Source organism: Pezoporus flaviventris, unplaced genomic scaffold (genome assembly GCF_033815535.1).
Source record: "Pezoporus flaviventris isolate CSIRO_AGI_PZ_B2104156 unplaced genomic scaffold, CSIRO_AGI_Pfla_v1 ptg000013l, whole genome shotgun sequence".
NCBI classification, from domain to species: Eukaryota; Metazoa; Chordata; class Aves; order Psittaciformes; family Psittacidae; genus Pezoporus; species Pezoporus flaviventris.
Window position 1 is genome coordinate 20,194,372 of NW_026892561.1, and position 18,368 is coordinate 20,212,739.

Consider the following 18,368-nt stretch of genomic DNA (forward strand, 5'->3'; position numbering starts at 1 on the left):
TTTATATTTGAAATCTTCAGAACCAGCACTGCAGAATGTCAAGTCAAAAAGGCCTTGAATGGATTCATGTCTTTTCCTAAACATAATTTTAGCTCCAATTTTTATAATCGATGATATGAGTGTGAAATTAAAGTTGCCCATTTTACAGCCTATAACTATATATTGGCAAGATTCGAGTCTTTAAAAACAAGAGACCAAAATGAAAATAAATAAACCCCATCTTTTCTATCACTGTTAAAAATGAGTTCACAGTCAAGCTGATTATCAAAACTACCGATCTATTATGAGAAGTAAACAACTGGGTCTAAATTTAATGTTAAATTTTTCTAAGTGTTAAGACTAAAATTACTATAAATATTATAGATACACATTTTTATTAGGGTTCAGAGCCAGGACTTTGCTATACATCTTCAACTTCTAACAGACTGTAATAGTTACCACATAGTATTGCAATAGTATTCATGTAGCATACAAAGCCATTGGCACAAAATACTAAATTCACAAAATAATCTTGATTCATTCTTAATCCCTAATCTAGTCATGGAATATTAATGCTTTTTACATTTATGTGGTCATATTTTACTGAATGGAAAAATGGCCAATATGCTGTTAAATTAAAAAAATAAGAACAATGCAACTGGGGAGAGGGGTGGGCTTGGCAAAGAAACTATAATAAAATTTAGCCAAACACTTGAAGCTCAGATACAGAAGTTCTAAAATAAACTTCAGATAAAGAAGTTCCAACAATATCCTAGAGTCGTACCTTTTAAAGTGTCATGTGTTCACCACAACAATCTTTTAATGTCTTTTAATAATGTGAAATAATATCACATAATAGTCTTACAAATAGCATTTTTACACATATGGAAAAATTGTACTGTTTGTAAATCCTGCCTGTCAATTTGCTTATTCACAAAATAGACCAAGAACATGAAGTGCAATGAAGCAAACCAGAGCTAAGCATTTTCTCCCTTTTCTCTTTCATGGTCTATGCTTTTTCAGGAATATTTAAGAGAGAAGAGAAACGTGATTTTTTGAACATATGTTAACATATTGTGTTCTGTTCAGCACATAAACACAGATGCACACTTGTTTCATGTGAGACTTCTGTCTTCATTAGCAATGCTTCTGCTTCATTCCCTTCTACTGTAACAGAGATTCTCATGAGTCATATTGTGTACTTGATGAAAAATCAGAAGTTTAGGGCTTTCCACATCATTGCTAGGCTGAATATAGAAAACTGAGCCAAACTTCCTTAAAATTCCAAGGTTTCCCAGAAGTCCATCGAAATTCTGCTTGCAGCTGGGATGAAGGGTTGGACCAAAATGCACATACTAACAAACTATCACATTTAGAAGCTACAAACGTGCTTTTTGGTTAAAATACTGTAAAGTTTTGATGACTTCTAGACTGCAAACATTGTTCAGAGGAATGTTAGAAATGCCTCCTCAGCCCATGGTAAGGGACATGAAGCCTAAATGAAGCCCATGCTTCATTTTTCAGTATTTTGAATTACCAGTAACAAGAATGAGAGGAAAACAAAACAAAACAAAACAAAAAATCCCCACAGTATAAAGCAATCATCCACTTAAAATTTTCTGTACAAGCGCATTGTTTTTCAAATGGTAATTACTCTATAAGGAAGAAAAAATAAAATATCCATGGTCTTGCTGATATCTGCAGATTCACTTAAATTCTACTGTAAGAAAAAGACATACTCATTCATAACAGTAATTTAAACATGGACCTCCGAAACTATAATTCTGCCTAATGTTTTTCCACCTTTTCCACATCTGGAAGCCCTGAACAAGAGGAAGAGGACTCAAGCCAGCCTGAAGAGGCAGTAGTGCACAGAACTACAACACAGGAAAACAAATCACTTAATGATTTAGCCACTTACACACAAGGCACAAGCAACTAGCAAAGAATGAACCAGAATGAACCTTAAAGAGCATATTTTGTTCGCAGAACTACCAATGCCGATTTAAAAGAAAATGAGAAAATATTATTAGGGGCAAACCAGTGTTAACTGATCTAACTTGAAAAATGAAAGAAGCAAGATGGAAAAGCTTTCCTCTATTAAAAATTAATAAAAATATATAGCTTTGGAGATACATCGACAGACAGAGCAAAGTACACAGAGTTTCCAGTTCTACAGATGTATCTCATTATAATCATAGTTATAGGGAGATCTAGTTTGAATTCTGATTTTACTTCTCAATGGATAACTATTTCAGAAAACCCTAACATGCTGTTGAATAGGACTGGAACAGCATGGCCATGCTCGATTCTTCTCATGGCTCATTAAGATACTTTACTTGTTCACTCTGGGACTTGGTAGTTAGCTTCACTGTTAGCTTTGTTGATTGTAGAAATGCTTCAGAAAATACCAGTTGGTTGTTGGGAACTGCTAACTACATCATCAGCCACAAGAGGCCATCAGAGAAATTTTTCATGGATTTAGTCCCTCCTTGAATACAGCACTGCAGCTTTTACAAGGTTAGCGACCCCCGTATCTTTTATCCTATTGGTATGATACCACATTTTCTAATGGCATGATGAATTAGAGGACTTACTGGACCACTGATGAACCAGCTGCAGCTTGGGAGGGGTACCTGACTTAGCCATGTGTAGTGTAGGCATCTCTACTCTTCCAGTACCACTTTTTATTTTAAAAAAACTTGGTATTTAGATAAGGTTAAGAAGACCTTTTTGCTACGGACTGCCTATAATGAAATATTTCAGCTCTTAAGTACTAGGATTACTGAAAAAAAAAGTTAAAGTTTATCCCTTAATACTTGGCATCAGAACTAGCAATACAGTCCCCTTCACTACTGCTTTGTTGGTACTCTGCCAGAAGGTATTTTGATGCAGTAGCAAGGAAAGATGGAGACAGTTGATCATACTGACACTTCTACTCTCACAGCCACCTTTCACACACACACAAAGATGCACAGCCACAGATGCTCACTTTTCACTTGCAATTTTATTCAAAAAAACCTCAAACAACTGATTGTGCATTCTTTTCCTGATAGTCCAAATATGAAAAGAAATATCCAGAGTTAGTACATGAAAAGTAATAAAGATGTACCAATGCAAGAGAAGGAAGGTAAGAGCAGACACTTTAGGTCAGCCCCTAGTTCCTCTAGCATCAATACAATCTGCAACAGCAGCTAGTAACAGATGCCTAAGGACAAGTGTAAGAATAGGACAAACATACTGTAACAATTCTCCCATCGTAGTCTGCCAGCCTCTGGTAATCTGTGGCATATGGACTCCCAAACCAGAAGCATGATGACAGCATTTAATGCACTATTTCTCTTAGAATTTCTCTAGATTTTTAACCCATGGCAGCTTCTGACATCCAGAGTGCCTTCTGTCTATGTATTGCACAATTCACTACATACAGCTTGTTTTCATAGTACTACCTTATTTTTATTATTTTTTTTTTACCTGGGGGAGAAACAATGATTAATGACACCCACTTCTCCCCTGTGATGTTCATGACCTTAAGACTTCACATACACCCCTGCACGTTAATCTTTTATTTTCTAGGTTGGAAAATCCTAGAAACTTACATTCTCCCTTAGAGAACGCGTTCCTTTGTCATTCCTCAGAACTCCTTCCAGCTGTGCTACCACGGACCAGTTACCTTTGGTATTCAAGGCGCGGGCATACCATGGTGTTGGTAGCAATGATTTCTAGCAGTTTGTTACTTTTATAATTAATAACATCTCACTACTTTCTGGTAAACCATGGCTCATTAAACTACCATTTCCATAAAGTGACTTAAGAGTAAGCCAAAATCTTCTTCCTGACAGGAAACAGATACAATGAATCTTGTTTACTGTATGAAAACTAAGAGCTGCTTTTCTTCAGAATAGTTGTATTTAATATCTTGAATTTAATCTGTCACTTGAAATCCAAATCTTTCCCAAAATAAGTAATCAACAGGTAATCCTCACATATATCACATTTCAAATCTCTTTTTACCAAGGTAAAAAATTTTAGTCTTGCTATAGATTTATTTTTCAACAAAATCAATACCGTTATTACAAGAGCACTTTGCTACAATTTTTATTTTTTAACATACAGGCATGACTAATGCAGTGAAATTCATAAAATAAGATGATCACCAAAGTACAATTGGATCAATGACCAACCATCACAGACATACTTTTCCCCAGAAAAAGCTTCTCAAGCCAGGATAAATCAGGAGGAGCTGAAAATGCACAAGGGTAGGATAACATGGACAAAGCTTTCAGCCGCACATAAGCAAGAATCCTCATATACTGCCATGAGAATCAAAGGAAATACAGTAGATTAAGTACCTTTATAAATCCCATCCAAAATACTGATTCAGTTAGCAATGTTTACAAATAAAATCATTGGCAAGTAACATCTCTCAGCCTAACAGAAGAGGTTGGAGAACTTGTCATTTGTCAGTCAGGCTTGTTGCCAAGACACCTAAAATCTATTAAACAAGACACAGCAACAGCTTCTTTTAGACACAATGAAATGTAGCCTACGTAGACTTGAGACTAGACATAGTTCCCTTCAAGGACATGATTTTTCTATTATTCTCATAAAGGTTTTTACATGAGTCAAGTGAAGAACACATCTACGTAACAGCAAAACTTAATTAAAAATTCAAATTCAAAATTCAACTTAAAATCCAAAAGTAAAGCACAGTCAGCAAAAGAAAACAGTTCAGCTAGTTCCCAAGGTAAGACATCACAGAAAATATGGTCTCTGAAAGTCCTGAGTTGAAAAATGAAAAATCTTAAAAATAATTTAATTATGATAGCATGTAGTTATGCTTATATTTATTAGATTTCTTGGTTTTCCATCTGTCATCTTCATAAGCCAACATAAGACATTGCATGGACAATATTAAGTAGCCAATATTACAGAGAAAGTTTGGATAAAAGCCTTTCGTTTATAGCCTCTCTGTTTTGGCTTTGGCAATTTTACTACACACTTAGTAAACTAATCCAACTCTAGCCCCAAAGCCCTTGAAATTAAGAAATAGCTGCCACTGAAACCTTGCCACTTTACGACTGTTTACAACCCTTATGTACATATAGTTGCTCTAAAACTCACTATAAAAATTGTAGTGTCAAAAATCTACCTGATCATAATAAAATTATCTTATGAAGATCTTGTTCACCTATTGAGGGCATAGATGAAAAACTGCTCTTAACCTAGTAATAATTCATTGCTTGTAGCATATAAATCCCTCTATTTTTAATTGCATCTAATTTCCTTACCATTAAAAACCCTAATAAACAAAGCTCTGCAAAAACCTTGTTGAAGCAGTTTACGGCATTATTGCCTTCAGCTGTCTATACTACCCCTTTTGTGGAGGATTAACTCTATGTAGTAAAAGTATAAGCAGAGTACATGAACATACTACAGCCACACCAGCATTCTCTCCCATACAGCCCTACCCACTGCCAAAAATGGGTCTGTGCTAAACCGCCAGACTGACCTGAAGCAGCCAAGGTAAGAGGAAGTGAGGTATGTTTTATACTGCGGCTGAACAGTAACAATTCAAACCACCACTGGTTTAGTCAGTGAACATGGATCAGAGGTTTAAATGGCACGTCGTACTGAGAGCAGCCTAGATGAAGCTCAGCAGGTAACAGGGGTATATGTATCTTCCAAAGTGACACAGTGTTTTGTATTTGAAAACCTGTATTTAAATACAAATGCAACCACAGAGATAATGTAGTGCCATTAAGGTAAACTACTGAAATAAGTAAATAAAGGTCACTTGCTCTCAGTGTTTCACCCCCCATAGCCACAACCTCATCTGGGCTCAGTTGATGTAATAATATCATGCAACAGATGAGGAGCAGTCCATCTGAGAACAGTCAGCTCTTCTGCCTCAATACACCATTCCTATACTTATTCCTCCACAATAAAACAGCTAATGAGAACCTGTATGCTAAAATCACTTTAATAAACACTAAATACCTGTGGGTTCAGCAAATGTCTTTCCTAGGTCAGAACAAATTTGCCTGATCATGGAAAAACGTCATTTGTCCATTTACAATTCTAAATTTCAATGTCACAGAACAACTTTAAAGTAGTACATGCATAAGTATAAATAACACTGGAGAGACCATACAATGACTAGAAACCCTCCGCTGGTGCAGGCATTTCTGCTACAGACTTTCCTGTCTAACGTGCATGAAACTGGATGTCATACATGTTCCACAAGCAACATACTTTGTTCTCCTGGGGGACACTACAATGCTTTCCCAAACCACTATCCCATTCTTCATTTAAATGTCTCATAAAATTACTTCTTCCATGATGAAAAGAATTGGTGCTTATTCAAATCACTTACAGAAGAATGAAAAAACAGCCATCTATTTCATTTAAGGAAAACAAACAAAAAGCAATGCTGTCAAGGTGCAGAAATGCCCTCACGTGATTAACACTGACATCTCTGAGCTTCCCCTTCTCAAAACCTCTGTGTTTTGTCACTGTTTCTAATACTGCCGGTTTTAAAATTTAGATTGTGAGCTTTGAGGCAGGGATGAACACGAAAAGTGAAACTCTCTTTCCTGGTAATCACTGCTCTAATAAAAGTTTCATTTTGATCCAAATCACCTTTTCTTTGTTCAGACCAAGACACAGGGTGATTAAAATGAAAAGCCTTCAGCACTGCTGTCACATTATTCTCAAGAGAAGGTTGGCAGCAGTCAGCGTAAGGCTGTGATAAAATCCTGAAGATCTCCAGGCATTTTTACTGCCTGAAATTGCTTTTCCTAGTCTCCTGTCAGTGCAGCTGAAAGCACTAAAGTTCTTTATATTCATCCTACCTTTCACAGTACTTGGACAAAGGAAAAGTCCACAGAAATTATGGATGTAAAAGTGAGGTGGGCCTAGTATTTTCTTAAGGCTGTGCTGGGGCACAGAGCCATTACAGCTTCTTCCCCATTCATATACTGTTCCTTTAGCAATTAAAGCTGATGGACCTCACAGGACTTTCTTAATATTAGATCAAGAAAGAAGTCATTACACATCAGAATGACTAGAAAAACCTGTAAGTAGGAATCTACTCTTTAATATTCTTGTAAACTGGTTTCAGCCCACTAATCTACAATAATGCCATAGACTTCTGTCTATACTTAATGACTGCAGAGATCCATGTATAAATTCAGTAGATGCTTTTAAAAAAAAATTAAACATGTCTATGTTAAATGGAAGCAGAGAGGAAGAATACCAGATTTTCCTTGAACTTCTTATCTGCTTTAGGAAAAATCATGTAGTCTTTGGAAAATACTGTCTTTAAGAAATATTTCAGGCAGTGCTGCAAGTGACAGGAAAACACTACCTCAGCAATGCTTCCATTTCTGGAAAGGCCTAAAAATTATTCAGCATCTAGTTAAGAAAGTAATGTTTGGGTTTGATACATAAAATATTTTAATTAAAAAAACCCAACCTAATTCAGTTCTTCCATAGAATGGTGCACCAATCCATACCTAATTCAGTTCTTCAGTAGAATGATGCACCAATCCATCCCTGAAACAGCCTAAAGAGAGACAAAGGTAAAAGGGGGCAGAGGTGAAGTCAAAAGCTTAATCTTATCCTTTTGGTGACACTGACAATAAAACTGAAAGATCTGCAAATTAGCTGATCCTGGAGGATGGCTGGGGAGGCCACTGCCACCTTCACTGACATTCTTCCCCCACAGCAATGTTGGCCTCATCAACCTCTGGCACTGCTCCCTGGCAGTCAGCTCCAGGACCATCATGTTGCTAGGCATGCTGCAACTGAGTCTGAGGACTGTTAAAGGGATATTTCCACCAAGAGCAGCAGCTTGAATTGAGATACAGATCCTCAGCATTCAAACACCAACACCTGAATAAAGATATTAAAAAAAACCACAATATATTTGTTTGGCTGCAACAGTAATATGGAAAGATAAAATACTTTCATGTCGAGAACCAACTGTGAGAGAGTATTTAGTCTGATGCATTTCCCATCAAGTCAATATCCTATTACTGCTATCTTTTGTTTATAAACTTAATTTTTCATATGCAAGATGAAACAGCTAATTAAGTAACTAATCATTACACTGATACACTTTTCTCAATAGTCAATTTCTAATACTGACTGATTAGTTATTTTACCCCTCAAAATTATACCTTGTTAGTTTTGCTGAGTACGAAAACTTCAGTGTGCTTATGGATATACAGATGTCAAACACAAATGAATTAAAAATAATAGTAAAAAGAACGTAAATACTAATTTTAATAGGTCTTCATAAACTGTATCTATGAAAGCAAAACACTCCAAAACTTTTCAGTAGAGGAAGCATAAAGATTCTGCACAAAACTAAACCCAGCATGATACCTTACACTTTACCAAGAACAATTATATAATGGATTCTTAAGCAGAAACGACAGGGAGGGGGAAGAATATCTTACTATAAAACAATAAGTAAACTTTTAAAGGACAGCATTGTGCTTTTCATGATTACAGTTTTATTTCCCTTTAAAGAACGGTATTTTAAGGAGAAATTCATTTAGCCATTCCAGAATATAAGGAAGCACATAGAATTTGGTTAAGATTACTTTTCTGGTAGCACTTTTGCTGCCATCACACTTTTTTTTTTTTTTTGACTTTTCCGTAGGGTGAGGACATGAAGTTCCAAGGAGGGTAAGGCAACTGACCTTGACATAGCTTCTGCTACACTGCAAGTGGAAGTATTCAAGAGAAATGTAACAGCACAACATAATCTACCTGCACAAAGGAGCTTTATACATATATCTAGCTAAACAGATATAGATAAATATTTGTCTGTTTAGCTAGTAGGCACCTTTTTATTTATTTAATTTTATTTTAATTAACCTTTTTATTTAATATTTTGCATATGTTTTCTTCTCGCAGCTTTTTTTTTTTTTAAGCAACTCCCTCAATGTATCCATACAAAGATACAGTAAAGTACCAGTAAAGAGAGACTTTACTATTACCCATATTACCAACAATGATTTTTTTCATGCCAATTTCTTTAGCTAGTATCTGGTCACCTATTTACTAGGCATCTCACAAATCATATAGATATTCAGGCATACAAAAGTGGGATGTGTACTCCAGATGCCAGCTTTAAAATTCTCATTCTTTAATTAGATTTTCATATAAGAACATGAGACTTTATATAATAACAGAATGAAAATCAAAAATGACAGACTGGGTGACTGGAATTTCTACCAGACTTTTTTAATCCATAAGTATGTCCAGCCTTGTAATTTTGGAAGAGAATTTAGCACCAGCTGGAATCCTCAGACTGCAGTAGTAGAACAGTAACAAACCTCCCTCAAATAAAAGCTTAAATCATGAGTTTGGAACACTTTCAAAAAATGAAACACACTAAATTTTAAAATTCATGGGACCGACGACCAGGTCAAATCCTGTCATCTGGAAAACAGCAAGAAGAAATGCAGTATTTAAATCTGCTGAGGATGTTTGACTTGACAAATTCCAGGAGACAATGAGACTCAGATTTACAAATAACAGGTTAAAATGTGACTTTACAGCAACTGAAATTCAGGGTCCAGGTAAGTATATTAGTGTTCTTGTACCAACTACATTAAGTCAATGTTTAACAAACAAATAAAAGGGTGAAGAACCTAGGATCCTATGATCTGTTTCCAGGATATGGGACTCCTATTATATTCTCTCCCTCCTACAGCCTGAGGAAGTTTTCAGTTCCACCTGACAACTCTAGAAGTTCATGGCGATGACAGAGAGAAATGTATTGCTAACTCTGCCCTTTAGGGTAAGAAGCTGGTGGGCTGGTGAGTAAACCTTGTGCTGCAGCATCTGAAGTGAACCTCTCTTTCTGACCTACCATGTGCAGGCAAGAAAGCTTCAAGATGCTGTACATCAGCTTCATTTGCTGAGGTTATACAAGCAGGGTTCAACTAAGGCACTACTGATACAAATGAGTTAGCTTGTGTATTTCTACGCATGTGTAGTTACAGTATCATTCAAATAATGCATCTACCACCTCCACACTGTGTTTAATAAAAGGTTAGTTCAACTTCAAGCATGTTCTAGAACTTTTCTTGAATTTCAGGAGGACCCATAAAAACTTGTTAGCAGGAATGCCAATAAAAACCAGAAGCAGTAGTAAGTGGACAGCTCTGGAGTACAGATAGAAAATTACTTTGTTGGTATGAAACCAGCCCTGTGAGTTGCGAAAGACTGTACGTTTCACTGTTCCTTGCCCAAGTCTTGTACTCTGAGGACCTCCTAAGCAGGAAACAATGACAAAATAATGACAAAACATAATGACCCCAGGTCACGTTTGTAAGAAGAGACGAGGTTATACAACCTTATATAGCAGCAGTAAACCAAAAAGAGCCTTCCAAAATAAACAGCAACTTTTCAGAAGAAGGCAGCAGACACATTCCTGTAGACATGGAGCATTACGAGATACGTGTAAAGAATGCTACTAATTTTTCCATAGTATCTATCAAGGCTAATTGTCAGCAACATCTCAGCTCAGCTAGAAGAATGTTGCAAGTTGCATTTAAATCTGCTTTAAAGACTCTGCAATTCTAGAAACCAGTATTATAAATGTTTAAGATGGCAAGTAAGCAGCTTTGAGGTTTAGGCTTTAATTGTTCACTCTTGAGTCCTAACCCAAAAGAACTTTCACAAAGAACAGAGCACAACATCAGGGAACTAACGCCAGGGCTGGTTTTGATACACATAATACTACTTTATTCCATTGTTTCAACTTTCTTACATCTTTAAAAAATGTACAGGGGTTCAGAACCACCTCAACAGAACAAAGGACACATAATTAAGGGAGATCTAGAGTCAAACCACAAGCAGGCGTGCAACCGTGGTTAGCTTCCATTACAAAAAGTAATAGGCACAATCTTTACATATGCATTTTGGTGAAAGAAGGAATAATAGTGCAGTGTTAAAAAGCACCAATAATCAATAATTGGGCCTTTTCTAAATGCCAATAACCATCTAAGAAAATTTACATTTGGTTCAAAATAATAATTTTCATATTTTATTGATTGACATGCATCTGAACCCCTGACAGTTTATTACACAAACCTATTCTGCACCCCTGCAAAATAAAAAAAGATTTCATCAGTGGACCTGAAAATCAGTTCAGTACAAAAGGAAATACTGAAGCTTTTTTCCCTGTATTTAATACTAAACTGCCTAGTTCACCTCCTCCAAGAACACTTGCCTAAGAAACAGCTATTCAACGACTGCATGGAAGTTATTTCTCTGAAAGTAATATTTTAATCCTGTAGCATTGACCTATTCCATGTGCTACAAAAACATTAGGCACAGACCACAGTTTATGTTTTCTCTTAAAAAATAGTATGTGCAAGCTAGGTTCACACAACAGACTTGACAGCTACAACAGTAAGCTATTTAAATTTCCCGAAGAAGAGAGTTTTAATTTTCTAAGCAGTGAAGCACACTGCTGTGCACAATTATCATATCTGCATTAGGATTATTTCTGTAGCCAATAAAGGAAAAGCTTTAGTACACCCTAAAGGACACTACCATCGATACTGTGAACTAATTTAACAGGATCAAGAGAATGAAAGACTGAAGTCGTTGTACATGGGCAGCTGCAATTACTCAGCCAGCCATGAAAGGCTGGCCTTTTGCAGGAGGAATGGTTTGAAACTCAGTTTACCTCATGCCCTCAAACTAAACCACTAGGAAGCGATGGAATCTAGGGATGAACAGCATGGAAAAAAAGGGGAAATGAGAGGGAGAGCTTCTGTGAAAGTCGTACCAAAATGTGCCATTTTATCCTAAAGCGTTGTGCCCAGTACAGGTTTTATGACTGCAGACTGTTTGTACAACTGAAAATTCTACAAGATGTAAGCAGAGATAGAGCTGATTATTAATCTGCAGTATCTACTATAGTCCTCAGGTATATTATTTACGGTTAGCCACTTACTGTGTTGTTGATTTTTTCCTCTTAAATATATTTAAATTCAGAAGGCTACAGTATATTCTGACACAAAGACAGTAAGACAACTTTTCTACAAGGGGAAAAATATAAGGTAGTGCCTAACTTATTTTATGAGGAATCTCCTCTGATGTGGTAGTTATTTCATGCCCTTTGGAAGATTTTTATTTCTGACTTTCTTCATCATCTCTGTCAAATTGATGCCCTCACAATTTCACAAGAACTATATTCAAGTTTAGTGACCCCTCTTACAGCAGCCTTTTCCTTTTCCACAATTACTTCCAAACTCATTCTAGCATCATAGCAAGCTATTCAAGTAAACATTCATCTTCTGGCAAATTTCCAGATACAGCAAATACTATCAAAACTCTGCATTTGATCACGTGTCAGTTTTCTTTAAATGGAACAGGAATTAGCCCGTTTTCTTGGTTTAGGGTCCCGTACATCCCTGTCTTTTAAACACATACAAGATGAACATATTGTCTCTGATAGTCTCCGCAGTCCCAGCCTGAAAACGCTGTTGGAGAGGCTATATATCACACAGTTGCAGAAACTATTGCTTATAGCAAGCCATGTTGTTAAGAAGGAAAGTGCTGGGTTTTCGAACACCCTAGAGCTCTCAAGCAGAAAGTATATGATGTAAGGGAGCCACAGCACGTAGAACACACTGGTTATCCGAAACAAAACCATGGCATAGCGGCGATCGGGGCTGTGCCCAGTCTCCCCAGCAGCATCCACTTCATGGCTGGGAAATCGAGCTCTCCGATCGTTTATCTCTTTGGTGTGCTGCCGGCAAATTTTAAAGATGTGGAAATATGTGAAACATATGACAAAGGCAGCAGGAGCGTACAGTAAGCACACGATAAAGCCAGTAAAATAGGCATTAGTTAGCCAGGAGGTAGCACACCATTCAAAAATATCTCCATGGTAACCAGGTTTTCCCCAACCAAAAAAGGAAGGCAAGAAGATCAGACAAGAGTATATCCAGATCAAGACGATGCAGATTCTCAAGCGACAAGGTGTGACCAGTTGATTATAGGAGAGAGGCTTTGTTATAGCGAGATAGCGATCCACACTGATGCAAGCAAGACATGCCATAGATACGCTTTTTAGCACAGAGATGATATATCCAAAAACTTGACAAGTCAAGGACTCGTGGACACCTGTCGAGTAGTGGAGCAGTGACAAAGTAGGAACCAAGCAGCTAACTCCAACAAAGAGATCAGCATAGGCCATGGTCTGAATAAAATAGCTGGTGGTATAATGATGCAGAAGTGGAGCACAGTGAAAAACAAATATCACAGTTAAGTTACCCGCAATAATTAAAAATGTTAGCAAGACAATAACAACTGTCTCAAGGATACAGATGTCAACTGCATTGTAGTGACCAAATCCAAGAGGGCAGGAGAGATGCTCAGATATGTTCATAATACTACTGCTCATATTCAGAGTCCTCCATTCAATCCATCGGGACTGGTTCATGTTTTGTGACTGGGGAACACTGCAATCTGAGCCTTAATGAGCAGATGACCTGCTTAACAGCAGCTAAACTCTGCTTCAGCTTCTCAGGATCTCTCTTTGTAGACACTGCCAGTGCTTACATTTGAGAGGATTACAGTCCCATAGCTGTTGATGCCTCCTCAGCATCAGCGCATCACCTCTGGCACACCTTAGCTTTAAGGAAAGAAAAAAAGAAAGAAAGAAAGAAAAAGAAAGGGAAAAAAGCCAAACCAAAACAAACAAACAAACAAAACAAAACAAAAAAAACAACAACCAAAACAAAACCCAAAAAAAAAAAAAAAGCCAGAAAGAGAAAGGCCACTGATCAGCTCCTCCAGTGCTCTTGACCAATTTTTAGCAAACACAAGGCACTTCTAAAACAAACAGGTACTCTGAAATATGGAAATAAAAACTGACAAAAGAGATACATTCATTTCCTGGGGAAGGAGTGGGGTAATCTCTGACTGCCTATTTTCCTGAGAAAGTCATTTACTTTGGAATATAATGGGGTGAGGGAGAGAAAGGGAAGGAGGAACCTCAGTAGAGCTCTGGTTTCCTGGACCAGCAGTTACTGAACATAATCTTTTCTATGTCTCAATTTAAATCGCAGACTTACTGGAGAATAAAGAAAAAAGTTCATTCTCTAACACTGTCTTGTCTGTCTCCGTTCAGGAGATGGTACTCCATCTTATCCACAGCATTCATTAGAAAGATAAGGAAAACATTTTTGGCAAGGTTAATTCCAATAGACTCACTACTGTTTCGGTATGTATAATGAATTTTATTTGGAGAGAGATGGGTGGGGGACAAGGCAGATTTGTCCTCGGACTCCCAAGAAAGAAAACATACATCTTACATACAATGAGGAAGATCGTGTTCTAGTCATTTAAAAATTAAAATAATTTAAGAATAGAATTTAGAGACTTATGTCAATATTCACAATTCCTTCAAACAGTTTTATTCCATTACTATTATTAATGCCAGAAGCATAATGCAAGGTCCCCACAGACAAAATAAATCCTCTTGAATTTAATTTCAGAAATGGTAATTTAAAATACTCGTCTTCAGAAACTCTGCCATATCTGCTACCGTGGATCAGTACCCAGGAGTTCATAGGTGTATCCCCGATATTGCTCACCTCTGTAGCAACACCTGAATCATTTCACAAACCCCCATACAATGAGAACAGAAACTTCCATCTGCATTCTGCTGTGAAGCTAATGAAATGCTGATTTGACTAGAAAAGCTGCCATTATTTACTGCTCCATTATTCTGTTATTCAGCTTCATCTTCTTAGGGCTTTAAGGTTTCTATATTTATTAGATGATCAGCATAATAAATACCTGCTTAAAAAGAAAAAGTTCTTCTAATTGCAGGACATTACCTTGTTCATTTTATTCGCAATTATGGAAAAAGCAAACATTAAAAGAAAGCATCTTCTTCCTGTGTTCAGCTTTAAGTAAATGCTGGATTAGTTCAGGAATCATTAGGCAGGTAATTAACTGTATACAATCTTGTAGTTGGAAAGGCCCCTAAAACGTTAAAGCCATTTTTAATCCTAGAGTTCCTGAGACTAGAAGATTGGCAGTGAAAATTAATGAATCCACATAAAATGTTCTCCAAGGTCATTCAGCTATTATGCTGGCATTTGCTTTAAGTCTCTTTAAAAGTACCAGAATCTCTCTGATGTTTTTGATAGTCCTTGCCGTGTCTTCAGGAGGAATTTCAGATACTAGAAGAGAAAAAATTTCAATTCTGTTGCAGCAGTTTGAGAGAAAGTATTCCTTTTGGAGTTAATTTCCTGTCGTGCACCGCCACACTGTACAGAAAGTCCTTCTGATTTTATAACATCCCAGAATATTTCCGGCTATTCATTCCCTTTGTCTAAAAGCAACAGAGCATACATAAAATTACTACTTTCTCTATTTTTCTCTTAAAGCAATATAGCAATCTTTCTCACCTACACGCATCCTTATCAGCCGCTATGATGAACTGCTTGACAGGGGAGTCCTAGTTACTGTGCTGCGGCTAGAGCTTCTGCCGCTAGTTCTCTCCTTCCCCTTTGAAATGATTGCTTGCACCTGAGTCCGCTCCTCCTCTTCTCCCCCCCTAAGCCGATGCAGCCGAGCCGGGCGCTGGAAAGGTGACTGCCTCCGGCCCCCCCGCCGCGCAGCCAATGGCCGCGCCGCGCCGCTGTCACTAGGTAACGGCGGCCGGGCCGGGCCGGCGGCGCCCCCCGCAGCGCAGCGGGGGAACGGCACTGCACGGCGCGGGTACCGCCAAGCCCGGCCCCGGCCGGCAGCCGCGGGGCTGCTCCGAGTGCCCAGCGCTCCTCCGGCGGGAAAAGGCTGCAGCACGGCCGCGGGGACCTCCGGCGAGAAGCCGGTGCTCGTCCCGCCAACCCCCGTAGAGCCGGCAGTCAGGTGCCTTCGGGATGTGTGCGCGGTGCCAGTTCCCACCTCTGGCGATCTGCTCCTACACAGTGCTGAGCGCCAGGTCAGCGCGGGGAACCGCACCGAAAGCTAGTAATTCAACAACGTTCCAAGTCCACAGGATATATATCCCAAACGCAAGCGTTTAAGTCAGGCCCACCCAACTCGTCTTTTATAGAGACAGACAGACAGACAGATAGAAATATTTAACTTTAGAAACCCCCAGCATCGCCTAAGTAAAAACGTTTAGTAGAAGTTATTCTCAGATGACCAATTTCACAATGCATCTTTTGTACATTGCCTGCAAATGTTTAGCTTGGTGAAATATTTGCCGTGGTTCAACACAAACTTCCTTCTCTTCCTTAAAAGACAAAAATTACCATCCCCTAAAAATCAGTTATTTTCATATTTAAGGCAGATTTATTTTAAAGCTCATCTGCAACTCGTTTCAATACAGCTTTTTAATTGATTCAACTGACTGCAAAAAATCAGCTTAAATACAAATACTTCCGAGTAACATACTATTTCTCAAAACACAGACTTTTAAACGCAATTAACTGATCTCTCTATTCATGCAAATGGATGCTGTTATTCCCTGATTAAGGACTTGGAACTTTTGTTTACTTCATGCTTCCTAAATATAAAACCAGTAACAGAAGTACAACTACCAGAGTTATCGTACATAGAAAGTCCATACATCCTTAGACACAGACAGAATCAAATTTAAATACCAAAACATCAACCATTAAACAGTATTTTGGGCTATAGATCAGGAAAAGATGTTTTAAGAATGGTATCGGAAGCTTTAGCGAACTAAGTCATTAGAAACCACACTGATTTAAATTCTTTTAGTTCCAAGGCACACCAACAGGCAAAATTTAGTAAGCTGCTCCTGGGTTAACACCTTGTATCTCGAGTATAGCCTGGAGCAAATATTCAAGGCTGCGTGACAAGTCTGTGAAAATGTGAAGCAGCACAAAGTGCAGCAGTGTAAGAGTGGTTCGCAATAACAGTGTGTGATAATTCCAGATTCTTCTACTGAAGGATTTAAGAAAAAATTAAAATCATTCCAATACCTCACAACTGTAAATGGCTGCGATATCAGATTTAATGACTAAATTTAGCCCCTGCGTACAGCTTTAAGCCAAAGCCATCCATACCATGGGGGGAACAATAGGAAGCAGTTTTTATTCCTCTTTCCCACTCCTCTTGTGGGGGAGAAGCAGAACAAACAACGGTGTGCACAGGCATGGCAGCAACCAGCACTTCTCCATCTCTTCTATGGGTCCGTTCATGCTTGGCACCAGAGCCATAAAGGGCCAAAACATATTAAAATAGATGTCGGAAAGCCTCAAAGACAAAAGGGCATGCAAGATAAGCAAAGGTAAAGCCTACAATTCAGTGGAACACACAAACTATCTGCTCAGTGCATCCTCCTTGATACAAATTTGTATACTGTTAACTAATAAAGCTTCCAAATGTAACAGTACCCATAGAGTCACCTTACTCTCAGGTGAGACCCAGCTGAGGTATAAAACCACAGTGCCTATCCCTGTGTGCACAGAGTACTGAGCTCAGACAGCAAGCACTCAGATCAGTCAAACATTTCAGGTCATGTATAAGAAATCTGGATACTGCTGAGCAGGTAAGAGGTAACAAGCATCAACGGCAACCTCTGCTGGCTGGTTTTCAATGCAGTTAAAATACTTCCCTTTCATAAATTATAATTAAAGGGACAAAGTGATTCAAAAGTAAGGGAGTTAGATTGATTTCTTTGTGAAAATACAAGCAGGCTTCCTCCACCAGCAAAAGCCAAAAAAACAAACAAAAACCAACCAACCAAACAAACAAAAACAAACAAACAAACAAACAAAAAAAAGCAAAACAAAAAGCCCAGTGGCTTTATCACCTCAGCTCCTCTGGGACCCTGGCTCCCTGTGACAATTCCTAAGCAGCCGCAGCGCAAACTGCAACAGACTGACTGCACTCACACGTACTGTATTTGACGTATAGTTGGAGGCAAGTGAAAATTAAAGCAGAAATCAGCTAGTCCTGGCAAAACTATGCAGTTACAGACAGAATTCTACCAGATGTGACAATACTGGATTTTGTATCAGAGGCAACACATAAAAAAAGCTATATAAGAAAAGTTTTCTACCTGTAGATTAGGGACACTTTAGGGACCCTGGCCCAGTTTTAAACAAAATGTGCTTCAGGGTTTTTTTTTTGTTTGTTTTGTTTTTAACTTGCATATAAAGAAAAGGAAGTGAGAAAGACAAAACAGTTATACTGGAAGAATTTAATGGCTGTCACCAAGGCAGTATTTTACATGGTGCACAAATTCCATAGCTGGTTATGTCCAGCCAAAGGACTGAGCACTCTTCAAGCTGACTAGAAGGAGCAATTCCACACCTTCTTTATAAATTACATCAGCCAGAAACAACAGAAGTTACCATCCA

General features: G+C 38.1%; 2 protein-coding genes across 6 annotated transcripts in view; both read right to left on the reverse strand.

Moving 5' to 3' along the window:
- The window catches only part of RABGAP1L (RAB GTPase activating protein 1 like), a 221,620-nt gene that overhangs the window by 145,147 nt on the left and 58,105 nt on the right, over positions 1-18,368 (reverse strand). The gene's annotated exons all lie outside the window — the stretch shown is intronic.
- GPR52 (G protein-coupled receptor 52) lies at positions 10,721-16,693 on the reverse strand. 2 transcript variants are annotated; one of them, XM_061452062.1, is made up of 3 exons: positions 15,442-16,693; positions 14,862-15,209; positions 10,721-13,651 (listed from the first exon to the last, which is right to left on the reverse strand). In XM_061452062.1, the coding sequence occupies exon 3, from the start codon at positions 13,457-13,459 to the stop codon at positions 12,374-12,376; it is 1,086 nt and encodes a 361-aa protein (XP_061308046.1). In that variant the 5' UTR covers positions 13,460-13,651; positions 14,862-15,209; positions 15,442-16,693; the 3' UTR covers positions 10,721-12,373. The 2 variants fall into 2 exon arrangements, with proteins under 2 accessions (XP_061308046.1, XP_061308045.1); XM_061452061.1 differs by having other exon boundaries at positions 14,862-15,361; positions 15,442-16,691.